Below are 22,443 nucleotides of genomic sequence, written 5' to 3'. Positions count from 1 at the left end.
AGAGACAAAATTCTTCCTACAAATGAAAAGATTGAATGGTATCGATTAAAATGATGGAAGAAATTGCAAATACATTTCCCTCGTCTTTTCATAATAAATAAAGCCGCATACAATCCGCGAATAACCTGTCATGACGTCTAATTTCAATATCATTCAGATGTTATTCTAGAGTCATATTCAAGGACAAAACTCGGTTCCCTAAGACGTCATTCTATGTGGGCTGAAAAGAGGCCCCATCTTCGTCACATTAAATTTTATCTTTTGAATAAGGAAAACGTGGCTAACAATACAATTTAGAATTAAGGTGTTTTTTTTTTAATATATTTTGTTTAGTTAAAAATACGAAAATTTTGCTGCAAGACTTTGATTAATTAAAAGCCGGAGCGATAATTCTCGGCAAATTTTATCGGCCTCTATGGCTAAAAGAAATATATTTTCCTCACGTTGTGACAGCTGTTTTTTTCGCAATCAAATCTTTGTCTTTCTTTTTTTAGAATTTTTACATTTAGTTTTATTTTGTGTTAAAATAAACTATGGTATCCTTTAAAATAATGATCGATTTTCCAAAAGAGGAATCCGGTTTGAACTCTGCCAGATTTCTATTGATTAAAACTTGAATGTTCCTTTTCCGTTGTTGACCACTTTCGAGTTCTATTTTGCTTCCGAATAAAATATTTGCGGGCCGGAAAATACATGTCTCAAGCGAGCCAATCGTGTGAATTGAGAAACACATAACAATTTAGTATGGGAAGGATAGGTAGGATTCGAAAATAAGCACTCATCAATCACTGAATTAGTAAAACTTTGCGGAGCATGTTTTATTGACTGTTACTATGAGCAAGGAGATTTAAGTAACTACTTCTGAATCACCCGTTCCCGAGAAAATTTAAGAAAACCACCACCTTTAGTTTTCCGATTAATCTCTCCCACCCCCACATTGTCAATTTTATGCGCGGGTGCAACTTGCCGCATGTTATATAAATAGTCGACTTTCGATTGTTCGTTGCTATACCGTCAGTGTTCTCTAGTTTTAGGAGCGACGATTGTCGACAATATTTCAAATGATTCTCAGACTAGTTGCCTTAGGATTGCTACTTGTTGTAGCAGTTTTAACTATCCCGACTTTTCAGCATGAAATTGGTTTAGGTGAATTTCGAAGCGATCATCTTGGAGAGCTTCTTGAATATGGAAATCCGCTTTATACCAACATTTGGGTAGCGCAGCTTTACGAAGACGACGAAGACGTCGCATCAGAAATCGCAAATAGCTTTGATTTTAAGCATAATGGGAGAGTCGCGAATATGCCTGGGGTTTTTGAATTCGTACACGAAGGAACAAGTTCCCGTTTGAAAAGGAGAGCGTTAGAAAGAACTCAACGGCTCACCGATCACCCTATGGTCAAATGGGCCGAACAACAACGCGTACTGGAACGAACGAAGCGAGACTATCTAACGCATGAATATTTGAGAGAAAAAGAATTAGAAAGAAAGGTTCGCGAGGAAAGGTACAAGCGGATATTTAACGACCCAGGATGGGAAAGACAGTGGTATTTGTTAAATTGGGGTCAGAACGACGAACATTTAATCGGCGCAGACATCGACGTTCTAAATGTTTGGCGTCGGGGTTACACAGGGAAGGGAGTTGTTGTCAGTATCCTTGATGACGGATTAGATCATACCCACCCAGATTTAAAGAGAAACTACGATCCAAAGGCGAGTACAGACTTAAACGATAACGATGATGATCCTTTTCCTAACGACAGCGATCCGTACAATGCTCATGGCACAAAATGTGGCGGTGAAGTCGGAGCACAGGAAGACAATGGTATATGCGGAGTTGGAGTAGCATTTAACGTTAATCTCGGTGGAGTTCGTATGCTTGACGGCACAGCCACGGATAAGCTTGAAGCTACTGCTTTAAGCTTTCAATCAGACTACATTGATATTTACAGTAATTGTTGGGGTCCGAAAGATGACGGAAAAACATTTGGCAGACCAGGACCTCTTGGAAGGCAAGCGTTCGAAAATGGAGCGAAGAATGGCCGCGGAGGTAAGCTGATACAAAGTTTTAGCGGCCGCATCTCATAATTTTCGCTAAAACACATCGGTAAATTTTTCCAGTAGTCTTTGAATGCTGACCATTAAGGAGGGCAGTTTCCTGCCAAAATAATTTATAACCTCTCTAATCGAGTTATACTTTGTATGGCAGCTGTCTCTAATCAGGATCATCACAAGAAAATTAATATTTCGACCGAAAGGGTCAGGTGTAAGCGGAGGACCGAAGGCAGTTTGTTGAGGGGCAAAGATTTCGAATTTTATGAAAATGGCGAGCGGTTTATTTATTTATTTTTTTTTCAGACTTATGATGGAAATCTATTATGGTTAATTTACATAAGCTTATGCGTAGGTTAATGTCGTCTTGACGTATGTGGTTTCGTATGCATCCGATGTATTCTAATATCCTTCTTTTTTAATGAAACACGGCTTCTCAGTGAGTAACGGAAGAAAGAAGAATTTACGAACATACGATTGCTTTAACATTTCCTTTATTCTGGACATTGCACAAGCGTGGTATAATATTGCCAAATTTACAACAGTCATTTTCTGATTTGTCTGATCTTTTAAGGTTACCTGAAAGAACTTTCATTAACAAAAACTAATAAAGTGTCTGTAGATTGTATTTTATTCTAGGGATGGTATTCATCATAAGTTTTGGGTTTGTTGAACATCTTGGGTAATTTTTTTTCCAATTGAAACAGCTGTTAAACTTGGATTCTAGGAGCTGACACAAACCATTACTAGCCGGATTAATTGGATAGATTGCACAATAAAATTGAATTCATTGGTCAGGAGTATTCCTTACATGTGCATCAAAATGCCTGTCCTCTCTCGATTTTCATTGCTGTTATGAACTTAAAATAAATTTCATTAAATTTCACGGGTATTGATAAAATACTTTCAAAAATTGTTTTTTCTAGACTTTGGATTATCCAGACAAAATTGTTAGATCACATATGAGAGTTTGGTGTGTTTTTTTTTAAACGCACAGATGTAGACGTCTATCATCTTTTTGGCCTCTGCAGTTGTCTTTGTGTTCAGATTTTCCATATACATTATGCCCAACAGGTTGAAGTAATTAACATTTGACTAAACATGGCAATTTTTTTGTTAAAATTAAAAAGAGTTGTTCTGTTAGTCCAATAATTTTTTGCTGAAGAATGTTTCTTCGTTGTAGCAGCCAATTATTATTTTTTTGGTGCAAAATGTTGGTACATGACATTTTGGCTAGTGCATGATTTATCTCTGCGTCACAGAGTTAAATGCCACATGAATGTTTCAGTCTCAGTGGAATGGATTGTCATGAAAATGTTTCAGTGATTACTTCCATCTTTGTCTTGCATTTCACAGTTATTAGGGCACAATATTGTGATGAGGAAAAGATAAATTACAAACCAATTTTTAATTCTTTCAGGCAAAGGATCCATATATGTGTGGGCAACCGGTAATGGAGGTCTAGCAGATGACGACTGTAATGCAGATGGTTATACTTCAAGTATCTACACCATATCAATTGGAGCTGTTAGTCGATATGGCTTGTCAACTTACTATGATGAACAGTGCTCTTCCACAATGGCTGTAACCTATACTGGTGATACACATCGTGGAAGTTCCAGCGAGGCTGACTTAGTCACCACTGATCTTAAGCATAAATGCACTACTAGGTTCCGTGGGACGTCTTCTGCAGCTCCCTTGGCCTCTGGTATTTTCGCTTTGGTTCTTGAGGCAAATAAAAATCTGACATGGCGTGACCTGCAGCACCTTGTTGTGAAGACGGCAGTGAAGACAAGCCCAGAAGATGAAGGATGGATCCAAAATGCAGCTGGTTTGTGGATTAACCACAAGTTCGGCTTTGGCCGTCTTAGTGCTAATAAGCTGGTGGATGCTGCACTTCATTGGATCCCTGTTGGTGATCAGCACAACTGCTCCATCAATGGCCCTTTGGATAAAGGCAATGTCATACCTCTTGGAGGCACTTTGGAATTAACAGTGGACACTGATGCTTGTAAAGGAACTAATAGATATGTCAAGAAGCTTGAACATGTTCAAGTTTCTGTCAGTTTTAGATTGTCAAAGGCATTCCGTGGTGATATTGGCATTGACATCATCTCACCAGGTGGAACCAAAAGTCAGTTGCTCTCTGTTCGGCGAAATGACAAAGACACATATGGCTTGACTGACTGGGATTTTATGACGGTTCATCTGTGGGATGAATTACCAGAGGGAAAGTGGAAATTGCAGTTTCACCACAAGAAAGCAATGTTTGCTGAGGATCTTAAAAAACCAGACATTGAAGAACGTGAGAAGGTGGAAATTCAACATGATTTGCTGAAAGCCAAGCGAGATGAAATTGTGGATGACTATGACAGTTATCATGATGAAATTCACCATGGGCGCTTTGGAAAGGACTACATGCGTGACCAAGTTTTTCCGGTTTCTGAAGATGAGGGTGAGCTTGATAGTTTGCTTACAGAAGAAGAAGATGGAATCAATGATCCAAAGAAGGCGTATGCTGGCAAGGTTACTAAATGGGTTTTAACACTATATGGCACTGGTGATGATCATCAATAACAAGTTCGAGTGTCGCGTTTAAGTTTATTTGTATAATAAACTAAAATAATATTATTAGTTTTTTTTTTCAATAATGTTCGTACTCAGGCTTTTATCATTTGTTTGTGACTTTTTCATGCATCATTCACTGTGTCAAAATTGTTGATTTATAAGAAGGTTTGGAGTGGCAAACTGATAAAATATCTCATATACAAAGAAGCCACAGTTTTATGCCAGATACATTCCATTCTAATGTACACAAGTCACAGAATTCTAAACTACTAGGCCTACAAGGCCTAGGCCTACAAAATTCTTTCACTGAAATAATTATTGATTTGTTCTCATTTGACCTTAGTTTTGAGTCATAGGAAGATTTTGTTCTGTATGGTGATAGTTCGTAGGGACTGTGGGTATGACAAAAAATGTTATTAACTTTAGTGGTGTAACTATTCACTTTTATTTTTCAAAAGGGAGTACAATAATTTTATAAAGCATTATTTATCTATATGTAGCTATTCTTTTCATATTTTGGAGTCACTTTCCAAGCCTCTTGTCAATAGACTGATTAATATTAATTCTCAAGCCAGTAACCGAAATATTAATGTATTCCCTCTCACATAGACTTTAAAAAGGTGTTGTACAAATCTCTTACATTTATTTTGAATATTCTGATACTCAGTGGTTTTCCATGTGAAAATAGCTTCAAACACTCAAGTGTAAAATGGTTTTTTCACATGTCTAGAAACTCTCTCTTTCTTGCTATGTGTAAAGTAGTCAAAGTAGTCAAAGTGACAAAACTCAGTCTGGCTTGAAAATCTCTCTTTTATGGAAACTAAATCATTTGTTAACGCCATCTGTCAGCTCTTCAGGTAGATAAATTTATTCCACAATATTCTATTTTGGTATAAAACTTCCTTGCTTCCTAACAGAACACAATGAAATTATTTTTGGTTAATTTTCTTTCTTAAAATAGTTTATTGATAGATACATAACTATTATTAGTGTGTATAAATTAGGTAAAAGAGATTTAACCTTTAGAGGAAACATGATGTTTACCATGGATAGTCCATGGTTCTGCATCATGTTACGGCTTCATCATTTGTACATAATATGGCAAGAGAAAAAGGTGTGTAATGAACGTTTTTCAGTTTCATCTAGATCACACAGCTCTCACTTTCTCCCAAATTTTTGTGAGCCTCATATACATTTGCAGCCAACTTTGTGAACATGCTAACTTTGAGCCACAAGAAGTCAAGTTTTTTGGACGTCAATCTAAGGGAGTGTTAAAACTATTTTCAGTAGACCATTTCTGCCAACTCAATGTTTTACCCAATTCAAACACTGGGAATAAAATGTTTTGTTCTGAGTATTTCCATATCATTTCAGTGTGAATGCTACATTATCATGCAAATGTAATACACAAAGATTCTTAACTGAAAGATTTGGATTGGGTACAACAATGAGTTAGCCGAATTGGTCTATAATTGAAAATAATTATGTGCCTTTACATTCAGTTTGGGTTGACTTAAACACTATGCTTTTGTTTTTATATTGGGTTGAATGAGCCCAATTTGTAACAGAATTGAAAATTAATATGGAGGTGTCTGTTTTGTGAATTAATGTCTTCAATTTGATCATACAAGAAATTAGTGTAGCTAAAGGTACTTTCTGAGGTTTTTGTGACCTCCATCAAAGCTCAACTTGGTTTGCACCTTCATTTGGCTCAAAGGTAGATTTTTGCAGAAAACTGCTTTGAGGGATTATTTTTGAAAGAAGTCGTTGATTGCATCAAGCCTGATTGATGACCCACTGGAAATAAGTTTGGACTCCTGTAAATAAGGACAACCATCACAATATTATTGATTGTTCATGATGATATCATTATGGCAGTTTAAAGCTGGTGTTTATTTGTGGACAGTCTTGGCCTGTGCTGTTTGAACGTTTTAAATGCAGTGGATGTACAAATTTTCATTAATTCTTATTGCAAGAAGTCTGAAGTCCTTCCCACTTTGCTAACTGAATCCTAGTACAGTTCGGTGCCTTTCTGGGTTTAGTTACTTCTGTGTTTTTCTTTCCAAAGGTTATGAAACATTAATTTTTTATTTCAACTTTATTGTCAAGCACGCTAAATCATTGAAATTTAAATCTGGCAAACTCTTTTGCAATACAACAAAGAGAAGTGCATGGCAATTAAGTGTGGGCCAGTTGCCTAGTATTAATTTGCTGGCAATGTTCTTATTTTTAAGAACCGCCATCTCTAGTTGTGGTACTGATTGTTTTCTGTCGGAGCTCATTGGGACGCGTTATATTATCAGACGTGTCACATTGTTTCAACAACTGGTACAAATTCATCATAATGAACTTTAAGTTGAAGCTCTGGATATTTTTTTATTGGTGCTTTTTTGGCTACAAGCCAAGACAGCAAAAAGGTTATTTTCAAAATGTGACAAACATAATAGTATGACAAGTAAGTAACTTATTAAACTACCTTATAAAATTTAATACTTTTCTGTGTTTCCACTTATCATGTGTTTGGAAAGCAAGCAAGCACATCAAATTTAATGGAAGTCATTCACTCAGTGAAATTTAACTATCTATCCAAAGTAACTTACATTGATATCAATTTATAAATGGTTGAGTAAAAGGGAGTAAATAATATGAATTAGTTTATAAAGTTTTACTGGCAGTTGCGCCAACAAAGCTGTTCAAAAGTAGAGCTGAATAGTCATTCAGAGTCAGTTAATTATTGCAATGTTTCAATTTTTTTGGCATTCAAATACTTCAAATCCTATGATGTTGTTCTTGACATTAAACAAGAATTAACTTTGAACTAGTGTTGTGGTCTTGGCTTACAAATCACTTATGTACAGATCATGCACATAATAATTATATAATTTTGATATCCAGCACAAATTGTACCTTTAAGCAGTTACAACTTATTTCTAGCATTAAGATAAGGGTTAACGTGATTTTTTTGGTGAGGGTAAATTCAGCTGTTTACTACTTGACGAGAAAAGTTTAACCCTTTCATCGTCAAGGGCTTCCCCATTGACGAGTAAAATCTACACCCGGTAAGTGTCATTTTGCATTTATGGCCGTGAAAAGGTTAAGGGACACCTGGTGGCGTTATCCCCCAATAACAGTGATGTTGAATTTGGGGATAAGAGCCAGGAGACACTTCGTGACCCTTGTCAAAAATCGGTCTGCTTCTTAGCATCCACTCAAACACCATTTAAACCATTGACTCCTAGGAGTGGGTCTTGATAGATTTTACTTTGTCTAATGCCAGACAATTTTACTCGTCAAGGGGGTGGTCCTGGGTGGTTCAGGTGTTGATGGGTTAAATTACATGCATTTCTGGGCAAGGATCTCATGGATATACACACCAACCATACCTCTAAAAAATGACCATTCTAAATCAGTTTCTAGAACTAAATATTGCTATAGCAGTAAGATAAACGAAAGTTAAGACCTAATCACTGAAATGGGCACTTAAACTTAATCTGTAAAGTGAGAGTTTAACCTACAATACTCGTCACATTTGTTGGAACACCCATCCCCGTTTCCCCCTTCCTCCAATGTTGATTTCCACAACTACTAGTAGTCGGCCGAAACATTCTCACACTACATTGAATTGGGGGGAGGGGGATGTGGTATAAGCTACGATCTTGTAACACGATGATTCTGGACCATTCGCTAAGTGGTCCAACTAACTATGTCTAGTATTGTCTGAGTATTGGTGTGAGTTGGTATGAAGCCGTGCGATGCAATATACGCCGGGCAATATTCCAACAGTTCCAAACTTGTGTGATAAGTACATTTAGTCCTCTGAACACTTTAATAGGTTCTATTCCCAGACGGACTGACATGATTATCAAGTGCAACGGTCAACGTTGATTGACATATTTTATATACCAAGGTGTCATAATAGCTATGCAAATATATTTCGGCCCCTCAAGACGTTTCTTTCTGCGATAGGACTGACTAAATCTGTTGTAGGAAAAGAACAGTTCATCGGCAATGCTTAGTGCTCCGCTTTTGAAAAACTCAGGCTGAAACCCTGAAAATATATAGCTAATGAAAACGACACCTGTTATTAATTAATGAAAAACGGACAAGTCTGCTGTTATTTTCCCTGTTAAAGTGCAAAACGAGTCCATTGTTTGTCATACCCGACTTTTGACCATACCACTGTTTACCCTCATTAATTACTCGTCACATTTGTTGGAACACCCATCCCCGTTTCCCCCTTCCTCCAATGTTGATTTCCACAACTACCAGTAGTTGCCCGAAAAATTCTCACACAACATTGAATTGGGGGGAGGGGGATGTGGTATAAGCTACGATCTTGTAACACGATGATTCTGGACCATTCGCTAAGTGTTCCAACTAAATATGTCTAGTATTGTAGGTGACTCGTGGTGGGTATATCCATCAGATCTTTCCCCATTTCTGGATATATCTGTCACAGAGGAGTGGGAATGTGGGATATTATCTTTGATCACAAATTTACAGCATTAGCATGAGTTCATCAGTTTCAAATAATCCTCCAAGAAATTGGCACTGGATGATCAAAGTGCATTGTTTATCAGCTATCTCTGAAAGTTAAGTTTAGTGCTTACAGCACTAAACACTAAATTTGGGTGGACGTCAATCAAAATGTTTCCATGACGGATTTTATTACCGCTAAATGAACAGGACTATGGCCATGGAAACATCTGATTCGGCAGGTACAAAACGCAGGTCACTGGTCACAGGTCACAGGTCACAGGTCACAGGTCACAGGTCATTGTTTTACCTATACAGGAAGTATCCTAAACATTCATAAAAGCTAACCTTAGGCCTAAAAACTTTTCTTTAGGCCTAATTAGGCCTAAAATTAGCGTTTATGAATGTTTAGGATACTTTTCTTTAGGCCTAATTAGGCCTAATTAGGCCTAAAAAGGCCTAATTAGGACTAATAAGGCCTAAGGTTAGCTTTTATGAATGTTTAGGATACTTTCTGTATAGGTTAAATAATGACCTGTGACCTGTGCCCTGTGACCTGTGACCTGCGTTTTGTACCTGCTGATTGATGTCCACCTAACCTTCGATCAGGGTACTTTTCTTTAGGGAGGGTACCTTCCGCGTCCTCCCTAAAGAAAAGTACGTCTGATTGCAAGTTAACATCCACCCAAAATTTGGGACTGATAACCACTGAAACTACTGATTTAAAAGTCTTTCAGTATGTCTAGAGATGCAGTGTACATGTAATACTGTCCCCTTAAGTCGGCCTGTACCATACATCATGGCTATTTTCCAGTTCTGTTCATTGCCCATGCTTTGCACTTAGGCTATGAACTGAACTGACAGAACACAGGGACCACAACTTAACAGTTAACAGTATGGCCATCGAACTCTGTTAGCAAAATGTATGTATGGGGTCATCAGTGCTTCTGCCAGTCAAGAATTTGTCTGTTTTTGATGGCTAAAACTTTGTTGATTATCAAATCTAATGCCTTAAATTTTGGGAGGTAGCAAAGCTCAATGAGTTCTTTAAACTTTTGAAATCCACCAGCATGTGCATACTGCAATCTATGCCAAGTAAGGCACAAAATTATACCCACCATGCCATTGCCATGACAACCATTTTTGCTGCTGGGTCTATTTTACGCAGGATTGACTTTGTTGTTTAATGAGATTTTACTGCCCCATCAGTAAAATATGGTTAATGGAATGTGACCGTACTAAAAGGGGCTATTCATGTCGCGTTAGTTATCTTCGTGTTCTTTGTAGTCCATCGTTCAAGGTCATAAAATCAATGGTCTTGTTACAAATAAAACGAGGACATAAAGACTTTGTTCCTAGATCTCAGATTATTTGGCCAAATCTGTTAAGGCCTCATTCATAACTGTTAAAGAAACGAGATGCTTCCGTGAAGCATACACTGGGTTGCCTGTGGTACGTGCTACAGAAAATCAGAAGGCACTGAATTGTGTGGTATTGAAATACAGCATTCCAGTCTCTGAAGAATAACAAATAAAAGAGAAGCGAGAAACATTGGCTTCTGGGCTGACATGTTGATAATTTTCAAGTTCCCTCACAACTTCTTTGCACCACAAGTGTGCCCTCTGAGCATCTGACAGCTTTGTAATACTAAACTTCACTGAAGTCAATCCCTGTTTCGCGGGGTTAGTGTTAGGATGGGAGACCAAAACAATAAACCCCTCATAAAAAACAGAAGCATCTGACCGAAAATACTATTAACGCTAACAAATGCGAACTCAGCAAGGTACAGATTTTGTTAGCTTGCTTTATGCAAAACAAATATTGATGAAAAAGCAAATAACTATTGATACACAGTTTTTAGAAAGAGCAGAAGGAAGTTTCCGGGACGGTCGATCGAGAATGAAATATTTACGACATGAAAACAACATTAATTTTGAACCGTGAATAAAGAATAGAAAAAGTTACGATCAGCGAGAAACATTTTGGGAGATTTTTGCTACGTTCAAGTAAATTGCATAATCGAAAGTGACATGGCCGGAATTCAGCGGGGGCCGCGGCATGTTTACTCGCCAAACAGTGAAGCATCTGTGTCAAATGATGGCAAGATACCGGGTTTTTGTAAGTTTCTTTTTCTGTCAAGTGTTATAAAGTTTGACAATGAAATGAGCGAAGTCTAAACAAAGATCACAATCGCCCAACTCTTGTTTATGCAAAGTCAAAATTTACTCTCCAAGACGCGTACGACGTTATTATCACCAGGTAATTCCATCATTTTGGCAATAGCAGCTACTTTATTATTCATCTGCGTCACAAGTTTTCACTGATTTTGGGGCTCATTTTGTTGAAACTCAAGCACGCTTCCAACAGGCCTGTGAACCCTTCCTGCTTACAGAGCAATACTAAAAAACTTCTCCCATATCACATTTCAACCTTAAGCTCAAAAATTCAATACACAACATGATATTATAATTCACAAAGGCAGAAAATACCACAGAATCCTTTTCCAGCGAAAATTTTACTGAAACAAACAACATATTTGCTCTTAGAGGCGAAAACTTCTTCCTATTTCATTGCGTGCGTGAAGACAAGAAACTCAATTGTGTCAAATTACCATGTACTTGAGGTAAATGCAGCTCACTTTGATTTCGTCTCGACGGGCGATAGATTGTTGTCGAAGTCCAGTACTCGTCGCTTTTGAGATTCATGCCTAGTTTATCCAACTGACTTTCCATTATTGAGCTCCATAAGGGTATATTTTGTTTAAGGATCCACTAAAACGCCATTCGCGTTGCATGACTTACGACGCCATTGCAGGCTAAGTTAATGATTCTACTGTGTCCACCAGAGAAATCTACGCAGTTCCACTACCCTCTCGATCCTAAGAAAATACGCGCAGAAGGCTCTATACACAAAGACACCACTTACCAGGGGAGTGACAGGCAAGACTTTTACCGACACGGAAAAAAAAAAAATAAAATAATAAAAAAAGGAAAAAAAAATAAAACAAACAAACTAAACGCAGACCTCGACTGGGTTTACCCATAGGCAACCCAGTAAATAGAAAACACCATTTTTGATTACAGTATTTTTAGGTCTCAGGCGAAATACATTTTTCACTTCATGGGCACTTTAAGTCAAAGAAGAAGCTGGGAATTCCAGCTGCCTTTTCCACTCACAGTCATTCTTTTTGTGCAGTTCTGGACAAAGCTTTAAGGTACCTGCCCTCGCCATACTCTCTGCAGTAGCTCAGGGTTAGAGCATCCAGACAACTGATTGTGGGTGTTGGGTTCAAATCCCATCTAGGACTCATAATTTCTTTCAGAGTATTTGGTCATCATAATAATATTATGTTCTCTGTAACAAGCAACATTAATAACCCATTGAATCCTGGGGGTTCCCTATAGACCAATTTGGCTAACTCAATGTTGTACCCAATTCAAATCCTCTGGGAATAAAACGTTTTGTTCCAAGAATTTCCATATCATTTAAACGTGAATGCGTCATTGTCATGCAAATTCAACACAAAAAGAATCTTAACCCCAAGAGATTTGAATTGGGTACAACATTGAGTTAGCTGAATTGGTCTATTGACGAGTAAAATCATCTGGCATTTAATTAAAGACAGAGCAAAATACTTAAGTATGGCCGGTTTAGGGGTGAGTGGGTTTTATGGGATTTTTTTAGAAAAATACATATACCAAGATTCTCATTCAAAGCACCATGGATGTAATTCTGAAGATGAAACACGAAAAAACAAGAAAAAGTGTTTTTAATTAAATTTACTTTCATTTTATAATTTGGATAATATTATGCATTGTATAACTATTATTTGAAATACACCTGACCTCTCAATTAACATTAATGACCATTTCACCCACATTTTAAACACAACTTTCCTACTAACTTAATTGAAACTTGAATTTATTGTTCTTCCATCAAGCCAATATCAAGAAAGACTACTAGGCCAAATAAAAAGGATGAATTTCAATAATACATAACAAGCAGTACTTTGGACATATTATTTAATAATAAATACTCTTTGATATGTAATCAACACCTCACATTATTCCTTTTTTGTTGCTCCTACACAATATGTCTAATTATATATTCTAACTTTTTGTCAACATCTCATCTCCTGTGATGACACTTAAATAGTTAATAAATAGCAGGTCCATGTGACAAAGTTGATGACAAACAAAAACAAATGATGCCATTTTTGAAAGATATGACTGTAACAATTTTGTGGTAGCTATCTGACTTAAAATAATTTCATTTTCAGAAAACACAATAATGTTGCAAAAAACAGCAAGCCACTAATTCCTTGATGAACTAAAAAATAATACAAATATGTGACCAACAGTTTAATACTTTAAATTAATTTACTTTTACAGTTTTGCATATATTTCTGCAAGAATAAATATTACGACATAAAACATCAGGTTATGAAACACCTCAAGTGTCTTTGTTTGCAATGATTTTTAACACTCTTCCTTCCCAGCCATGTATTATCTTAGACTTACAGACATAGACCACAATATAGATATATACTGATATAGACCACGGTACGTAAAACAAAATTCAATTATTACAAAAGAAAAAAAAAAGCAGATAACCAGAAGTCCACACTAAATGTTTAAAGATTGCAACCAAAGTGGCTGATTATCTTGCTAAAAAATATTATTCATCTAGAGCATTAAAACAGAGATTTTGGCAAAACACCAAGAGGAATGTACTCTGCCAGATGTTCCTCATTCTTGATAAATACAATCTTGCTTGATGTAACATCATGCAGCCTGTAAAAAAGAAAACGTTACTTCATTATAGCTCTTTAACCCTTACTCTTCTGATGTCAGCACCTATAAAACAAGGGTAAAAAAATATAAATGTAAATGGTAGAAACAACTTGCATGAAAATGTCAATTTCTTTAGCCAGTTAATTAAACCGCTAGCAGTAATCCTTCAATTTTCAAAATGGCTCTGCATGCAAAAGCTCCAGGTTCAAATCCTACTTTGATCATGAATGAGATTATTTTGCTTGCAGTGATACCATACTCCATGAAACCATAAATACATGTATATTGATATATATAATATACCGTATTTACCCGTGTATAAGTCGACCTTTTATGGCCTCAAAAGAAGCTCCAAAAATTGCACTCGACTTATACACGGGTCAAAGATTTTGAGCCAAGTTCCAGCTAAGTAATTTATTCAAAATTAACATAATAATGTTAACGTTGTCTTGGGCATAACGAAGGCAGTGGACAAAAGCCGACGTAAAAGACTTCAAAATGAATGACAAAAGACTTCAATACGAATGTAAGCAATTCCAGTTGAAATGAAAAAGGATTTGTCCAACTCTAAATGTTGAAGATTTTCACAAGCACAAATATGAAATAGACACTGGAAATTTTCGTTTTCCAAAGGCGGAAAGCTCTAAAAGTCATTTCTGTTTCTTCGAATAAAACACGATCGTTCAATGGCTTAGTAACCTGGCGCAATACCTCGTGTTTGCGTGCAAGCATCGTCACTCGCGTTGCGTGAAAATGTTGGTTGGTAATGAATGTTTTTTATTCTTTATACAAACCTGGCAGATTTAATTGCTTTTGCAAACTTCGTATTGTTTGGTTTATGAGTTTTGTTTTGTTTGTCATTTGAGAAATTATAAATCAAGGACCAATAAAACCTTGCACATTTTCGCATCGTCATTCGCAAGTTATTTTCAAAGATTGACTTCTGCTTCTGTGATGTTGCATTGTGCTTATCCTCTAAAGCCCTTTATCCTTGAACAACGAAACAGGTGAGTTGGAGGTTTACATGTTCGATTTTCTGAGAATGTTTTCGAAACTCAAGGACAAAATGCCCGCATATACAACAGCTGTTGAACAACGAAACTATTAAGCACTTGAGGCCCTGATTTTTTTGTGTATCCACATTTCCAGAAATCGAAGAATACAAGATTAGTGTCCCATGAACATTTAACAAAGAAATTAAGAAATTGCGTTTTTTGCCATCAAAAATGGGGGTCGACTCATACATGGGATCGACTTATACACGGGTAAATACGGTATATAGCCAATGTGGTCACCTCCTTCCTGTTTCTGATTATTTTTAAGATGCCTTGACAGCTACAATCCACAAATGCTAGTTCAGTTTCACACTGTTAAGCCAGTTTCTCCTGTGACACTTAAAAATTTACTCTAGCAGCAGAGGATTTTACTCGTCAATGGGGTTCAGTCCAGGGGTGTGAAGGGGTTAATATCATATCACTAACACCAGTCTGCCTACCACAATCTGATCAGGGCCCAGCATCCCGTGAAAATAAATGGCGAGTTGACAATCAGGCACTTTCCAAGTCTCTCTGGGTATCTCCTGGACAATAACCAGATCAGTTGCTTTACAAATCCATAATCCATGTTATTAAATGAGAATCCCTGAAATCACAACACACTCAAATGTATCTTTTAAATTTCTTTGCCAAAGTTTAGAACATTAATTATATCAAAAGGTCAGTTTTCAGTGAGTCACACAGAAATATTTTTCTCACTTTCTTAGGAGTAAGAAACTACAAGGTTAAATGATTACACAATTAAACGCTCAACTACTGAGCTAAAGATGATCCATCAAAGGTCTTGCAAGGTAAAAGCTTCTACAAAGTCATACAGACTTACAGTCAAGCTACATACATGTATATGTCACCCACAAACCAGTAGTTTTGAAATTTGAACTGAGTATTCAAATCTGCCTGCCAGTTTTGAACTTTGCTCTCGAGATTCTGAATTCCCCATGGATATTTCCTTGATATATTGCAAATACCGTAGTTAGCTAACAGATGAACTTTCGCTTTATTATGAAAATAATGATAAGGTGAAAACTATTTCAAATGGTTGATGAATATTATTGTTCAGTTAATGTGCATTTTTGGTACCAACTTTCGGAAAAATCTTTAAGATTCCATTCAAACCTTGGAAGCTGCAAAGAGAAATTCGGATGGTTATTCAATCTCACAAATATTGGTCACTGGTGACATAACCCGACTGTAAAGCTATACATGTAGAACTTATATGTTTCACTCTCAGCATTTCTTTGACTTGACAGTCTTATGTGAGGAACAAAATAATTATTATTTGTACAGTTTCTTTTTTTTTCAAATGTGTAATTAGATGTGACATCTTCCTTTAATCATTGTTCCTAGGACTAACCCTAAGCCAAATTTCTTAGATACTGATATTTTATTCTAGTCTTAAATTAATTTTGCATTTTACTTTCAATGATGAACAAACCTTTAAATCAAAGGTGATACAAAGGTTATCAATGACATCTTCGTCACATTTTCTAGTTGCTTCCTCCTGGAAAAAGAAAGAAGATTTGTTCATCAAAAAAGGAAAACAGCAGATTTCAGCCATTGCTTGAATAATAATATTTGTGTTCCACAAAGCATGATTACCATAAAGATCCACCAGAACCATAGAACTTCAAATATTATCACACTGAACATTTCATCAAAACTGGTAATCTGCAAGCATAAGTACTTAAGCCTCTTTTCAGTTTTAAAAAAAAGATTTTCTCCCAAATTCAACACTTCTTTAAAATTATTAAACTTAATATAACACCTTACCAGAATGTAAATGATAAATTTGGTGATGACATTTAGATCTCTGTTTCTAGCATCATGATTTCTCACTGTTACCAGGACAATTGGCCTAAGGATACAAAAACAATTTACAAAATTCACCTTCATGCTACAAAAAATAAACATTACTTAGCTGAGTTAATGTCAGTTTGTTTAGCAAGTGAGACAAGGATTTAAAAGTATTATGACGACCTTTTTTGTTATGTCAATAACTCGCTTCTCTTAAGGGTTAAAAACATTAATCACCACCATAGGCCAGTGGCATGATGGCACTACTAAGACTAGAATACATGTACTTAGTCAAAAGGCTTTGTTATTTACTAGATTTTCCTGATCTCCTGGAAGCAAAAATAAATACAAGTAGTAGAATTTGCCTGACAACAGAAGAGGTAATTCATGGCCTTCTGGTCTCAAAGGTAGATAATAATATTATTATAACATCATGCAACCAGCTAGTTACTATTTTTTGTGCTTTCTGTTCTCCACACCATGACTAAATTTCAGTGACAAGTAAAATCGTCTGGCATCGTAGACAGAGTAACCCCCCCAGGGCTGTAGCAAGGGAACGGCCAGGGGGCCTCCACTTTTTCCCCCAAAAAGTAAAAACACACGAGTTTGAAACAACAAGATGTCAATAATAATTTCAGATAGAATCATTCCTGATAAACTTTAATTGCAGTACAATTTCCCCAGTTCATATCTTTACTTCTCTTATTCAGTGATACAAAACTACAGAAAAAAACAGCTAAAAAATTGCAAATTAATATAAACATATTAACTTGTCATGACATCCACGCGACTTGCTCTCTTTATTACTGGATACATGCTCAAAACTCAGCAATGTCCTCTCAAGAATCCCAAAAATTGAAGCAGAAGTTGCTCTTATCCTGGGTAAGGCCCCAGGATAATAGGGCGAACATTGAATATGAGAAAAGTAAAAAAGTCTTGCGCTGCAGAAATGCCAGAGAGGAGTTCTGAGAGTGGCCAGGAATGGATGATGCTGCTGTTGAGTCTATTGAAGCAGTTGGTTCCCAGTTACATCTACTTGGAGATGGACAAAATCAGCCAAGAAAAAATTTTCTTTGAAGTCCTACGGCAACAGGAACAGGTCCTTCCAGTTGGGGAGGTTTGATTTGTCACCTGTGGCTGCACTACAGTGAAAGTATAGATCTATGCTGTGTTTTGCGGATTAAGTCTATACATATGGCTCTAAAGCAACTCAGACAGTTTAGTGCAGGTAATGGGTTCCTGGTATTAGTGACTAAAATTTCACAATGAAGACAGATGAAACATGGTTTCAAGATTCAGACACAGCCCTTGCTTTATCTTTTATTTTTTTCAATATCCCAGCATTGGGATATTGGGGGGGTAACATACCCTGGCTGGCCGCACGTCCCCATTAAGCCCTTATAAGGGAGTACCCGCCCCGGGGCCGAGGCAGTGTTGGAAGTGCTAATGAATTGATTCTGTACAACTGTTGTGCTTATGTTGAGCAAGACTGTCAATGATTTATTAGATTTTTATTGGGAATACCAGGGATATTGTACTTCCAATAAGGAATCAAAGGAAATAAATAATCATCTGGGGGGGGGGGGGGGGGGAGGGCACGCCCCCTGCACCCTTCACCTAGATCTACCACTGTAAAAGATTTGTCAGAACAAAGGGGTTATTCCACCTTCATCAACTTCCCACCGATGCAGCACCACAGTCAGTACCCCCCGGTAACTAACCTTCCGACATGATCAGGAAAATCTAAGACCTCTGCCTTTCCCAAAGCTAACTGCTCTTCAATGTCATTGTCACCTCTGCTTAGACAATGTACTCCGTACTCCTCTCTCCAGTTGATGTTTCTTACAAGAGCACTATGTGCTTCATCAACATCTTCAAAAGCACGAAGAAACCGCCGCAAACAGGCATCACTTTGAGCCTGATAAACACAGAAATCAAATACAACATCAATGAGGCAGTGAAAGTTGACCACTCCAGCTATTTTCTCCATAATTTTTTTTATAAACTACCACCAAAAAGCAACTTCACTGAAAGTTGGCTAAGTGCTACCTTTTCTGAATTATTGAATTTATGAAAGACAGATTCGTTCAAACACGAAATTAAAATTCATTTTGACAATAACAAGTTGTTTACTCTGTACTCAAACCATCCACCAAATTCATATTTTATTGAAACTCCACACAAACATCAAAATAAGTTTTTAAACCATACCTTGCTATCAAGAAAAAAAGAAACACTAATTTTACTGAAGCAGTGATGAAAATTAAATTAAATTAATATATTTTACAAATGAGAATGTTTCCTGGATGACCAAGACTCACTGACCAAGGCTTGTTTACATTTAACCCTTTCAGCCCCGATAGTGCCAAATGGCACTTATAGATTTTACTCTGTCTAACGCCAGACGATTTTACTCGTCAATGGGGAACCCTCGGGGCTTAAAGGGTTAAATGGATGCAAGTTACCTCTTCTTAAAACATAATTCCCATGTTAAAAAAAGGTAAAATGTGCTTTTCAATGCCTTATATAACTATTTTACTCCCCTACGAGCAGACTCCCCTACGAGCAGCGAGCAGCCTTTTACTGTCACATAACCGTAATTACAATACACAAAATAATGCCATTTTCTGTCGCATACGTGTCAAAAACGCAAATTAACTTGACAACAGGTATCAAGGGCTGCAAATTAGGAGAAAATGTTAAATAATTTTTTTGAAAAACCTTTTTCGGCAGGAAAACTCACCTTTAAAGGCTCTGCATCGAAGAGTGGCTGAAAAGTTACGATGAAGAAGAAGAAGCAGAAGAAGAAGAATAAACAACAATCGTCAATCCTTACTATTGCAACAAGTAAAAAAAACACCCAAGTTTACAGTTTGCTTCTTTAGAATGCATGCGCTCAAAAAAAAGGTGACAGCGTAAAACAAGCTATAACCTTGTTGATTCTACATCAATTTAACTCAAGGATAAAGTTACATTATCTCAAACGCGTTATTAAACAGATCTAATGACCACCAGACATTTAATAAACCCTTATCGCAAACACACACCTCAAGCCGATTCTTCAAATCCAGGAAATCCTCATCAAAAGAGTTGCCTTCTCTCTCTACAGACATTTCTTGTTAAAATGAGTCATTTTCAAGCCCGTCTTTTACATTGATGAACAAGGTAATAAATGTTGTGGCCTCCGAATACTATTAATAATGTATTAACTTTTTTTCTGCGAAAACAGGGTGAATTACTGAAGAACACAACCTAAATTGCATAGATGCCACGAAAAATCAACAAACAGTTCCGCATGTCACATGTTGACCGCACATTCCGCCTGCGGTTGCTAAGATATCAAAATCTGATTGGAAAAACGAGAACCAATCAAATTGCTTCAACGAAACAGTAGCTCTCAAGATGGCGACCGCGAAGTTGGAGTACGTTCCAAATGATTCGCCTTCCTGCGCGAGGCCTTTCGTAGGTCAGTGTTGAAAGAATTAATTTTTAAAGATGCTCTAAAAACTATCCCCTTTTCAACAAAGAGCAACGATAGTTTTTCTCGAAGTACCATGACAATTCCCATGAGTATTGACAAGCTCTTCTTCAAGTGCGAGCTACACGTGGAGACATGTATTACGCTTTTCTTTCATAAGTCAGCCTCGGTTCCTGACATAATTTCTCTTTAAAACGGACTATTAATTGTAACAGGACGATCTTTTGCGATGCGCATTAAGTTTTAAACTTCAAAACCAAAACAAACCTCATTAATGTTGTTGAAGAAAATGACTTCAACTGAAAAAAATCGGCAATTTAGCTGGTTGAGCATCAAGCTACTATTAGGGAGGTCTTGAAATAACTAAGGTGAAACTGCACCCTTGATAGTAATAATAATATTACAGTGTAAATGCAAAGGCAGTGAGAAAGGTCGGAAGTCAAAGTATTGGCAGGTTTCATTTGCAAATAGTAAGACTTTTAAGTTTTATTTCAAGTGATGTAAACTGTAAGCCCCATCTCACAGCCCTTGCTTGAAATGAAATACCATATAATAATATATTGTGTGGGAAGTTAAAGGGAGAGTTTCACGGCTGTGCGCATGGGCAAACTGTCACGTCAGCCCATTCAATTCCATTGTTATTGAAAGAATCGAAAGCACTGATACAGGAAACAGAAACAATCCCATAGTAATGGATTACTCAGTGGAATTACTTTTGTAACCATTTCCTTTGTGTTATGAACCTACTGCATGCGAGTAGATTACTCGTGGGTTATGACAACTCATGCGTAGAATAAATTTTTGACCCGTACAATAAATTCGAGATCAAAACTAAATTCGATATTTTCTGAGTAAACCCGCAGTGTCTTTCACCAAATTTGGGCCTTAGTCATTCAGTGTATTCAGTGTAATACTCTCTGTGTTTAATTAACATCATCTGGTTCAGTAAGAAACCGTAAAGTTTACAACTGCTAGCGCTAAAGCTTGGACATGCGCAAAACTGTGAAACTGTCCCTTTAACACTCCTAAGAATGACACTTTACTGGAACACACTAGGCGACAAGTCGCAGTACAGATCTCTGCGACAAGTTGCTCCATGTGTACTTCTTGCAAAACAAGTTACTGCAACATCACGTCTGTTCGGTGTACACACAGTGATCTCGTATGAAAGGGAATGTGAACTAGTCTTCAAATTCAATATGGCTGACCATATGAGGCTCTCTCATTGGTTCATTTACATTTTGTCACAGCGACTTGTTGCCGGAAGTGTACACACAGTGCAAGAACGCTGCTTTTGCTAATTTTATTGCTGCGATTAGTCGCATGAATTCAAACTGGTTTGGGTTTGTGCGACTGATCGCGGTGACAAAATTCTGCTGCAGTGGCAATGATTTTCATAAAATAACCTGTGTCACACAAGGCAAATTGTTGTAGCGACTTGTCCCCGCGACGTGCTGCAGCGACTTATTGCCTAGTCTGTCCTGGCCTTTAGGGCCAGTCCAAACATCAAATGTCACATGAGATGCACTAAATGGAACAACCCTTTAACTGTTCAGACTATTTCCCTGGTGTTTTGGCCTGTCGTTCCTCTGGACAAGAGCATTGCTCACTTCCCTAATTGAGTGTAAACTGCATGTAACCAGTACAGCCCCAAACTGAAGAGTAATTATTGTCAACATAACCCTGGATAGCCCTAAGGGGACTTACTAATGTAAATGTACACAATCAAAGTATGTAATATAAGATTTCCATAGAAATTTTGTTTCATAAAGTGAGGTGATTTGATCAAGATCAGCACCAAATTTATAATCGATGGCTGACATTTCGATTATCAGTAACTTGTTCTTCAGAAACCAACCACTTTTGATTCATTTGAAATTTCCAGCCCAGCCTCCTTTCCCAACCCTTAACACCATTGACTCTTGAATCCCTCCCCATTGACAAGTAAAATTGTCTGGCGTTAGAGGAAAACCTGTTAAGTTTCACTCCTAGGTTAGTCAATGGGTTAAGCCATTTAGTTCCGTACTTACATGTAGTATGGAAAGGAAAGTAGAAAAAATCATTAATGATGCCAAAGGAAATATGGTTGTCTCTGAAATTTTGCTTGGACTGGTGCTGAATGTACCATGGACAGGACTTGGAAGTCTGTCTATGAAAGTCATTGGTGATAAATTATGATGTTAGTCAGAGTAACACCATCAGATTTCTTGGGAGTGAAGGACTTGGTT

The 22,443-nt window shown here is 37.1% G+C and overlaps 3 protein-coding genes across 4 annotated transcripts in view; 2 read left to right on the top strand and 1 right to left on the bottom strand.

The window, feature by feature from the left end:
• Nucleotides 1-978: 978 nt before the first annotated feature.
• LOC138017867 (PC3-like endoprotease variant B) lies at nt 979-7,437 on the top strand. The gene is made up of 2 exons (XM_068864849.1): nt 979-2,049; nt 3,472-7,437. The coding sequence occupies exons 1-2, from the start codon at nt 1,062-1,064 to the stop codon at nt 4,626-4,628; spliced, it is 2,145 nt and encodes a 714-aa protein (XP_068720950.1). The 5' UTR covers nt 979-1,061; the 3' UTR covers nt 4,629-7,437.
• A 5,397-nt stretch (nt 7,438-12,834) lies between these two features.
• LOC138016916 (uncharacterized) lies at nt 12,835-20,050 on the bottom strand. Of its 2 annotated transcripts, none has more exons than XM_068864088.1 (7): nt 19,785-20,050; nt 19,481-19,507; nt 18,459-18,655; nt 16,714-16,798; nt 16,379-16,444; nt 15,384-15,529; nt 12,835-13,888 (listed from the first exon to the last, which is right to left on the bottom strand). In XM_068864088.1, exons 1-7 carry the CDS (start codon nt 19,848-19,850, stop codon nt 13,789-13,791), a joined length of 687 nt encoding a protein of 228 aa, XP_068720189.1. In that variant the 5' UTR covers nt 19,851-20,050; the 3' UTR covers nt 12,835-13,788. The 2 variants fall into 2 exon arrangements, with proteins under 2 accessions (XP_068720189.1, XP_068720190.1); XM_068864089.1 differs by having other exon boundaries at nt 12,835-13,951; nt 19,785-20,048.
• Nucleotides 20,051-20,059: 9 nt separating this feature from the next.
• LOC138017536 (DNA-directed RNA polymerase I subunit RPA49-like) overlaps nt 20,060-22,443 on the top strand; it is a 14,259-nt gene continuing 11,875 nt past the window's right edge. The window contains exon 1 of the mRNA XM_068864596.1: nt 20,060-20,203. Coding sequence (XP_068720697.1) covers nt 20,140-20,203 — 64 coding nt within the window. The 5' untranslated portion in view covers nt 20,060-20,139. The remainder of the gene's footprint in view (nt 20,204-22,443) is intronic.

This window comes from Montipora capricornis, chromosome 9, assembly GCF_036669925.1.
Source record: "Montipora capricornis isolate CH-2021 chromosome 9, ASM3666992v2, whole genome shotgun sequence".
NCBI lineage: Eukaryota > Metazoa > Cnidaria > Anthozoa > Scleractinia > Acroporidae > Montipora > Montipora capricornis.
This window is presented reverse-complemented; position numbering and strand designations above follow the sequence as displayed.

Coding starts and splice junctions, on each gene's coding strand:
- LOC138017867 (XM_068864849.1), top strand. CDS start 1,062: ATGATTCTCAGACTAGTTGCCTTAGGATTGCTACTTGTTGTAGCAGTT. Junction 2,050..3,471: donor AGCGAAGAATGGCCGCGGAG/GTAAGCTGATAC, acceptor TAATTCTTTCAG/GCAAAGGATCCATATATGTG.
- LOC138016916 (XM_068864088.1), bottom strand. CDS start 19,850: ATGTCTGTAGAGAGAGAAGGCAACTCTTTTGATGAGGATTTCCTGGAT. Junction 16,799..18,458: donor TTTCCTGATCATGTCGGAAG/GTTAGTTACCGG, acceptor TTGTATCCTTAG/GCCAATTGTCCTGGTAACAG. Junction 15,530..16,378: donor GTATCACCTTTGATTTAAAG/GTTTGTTCATCA, acceptor TTGTGATTTCAG/GGATTCTCATTTAATAACAT.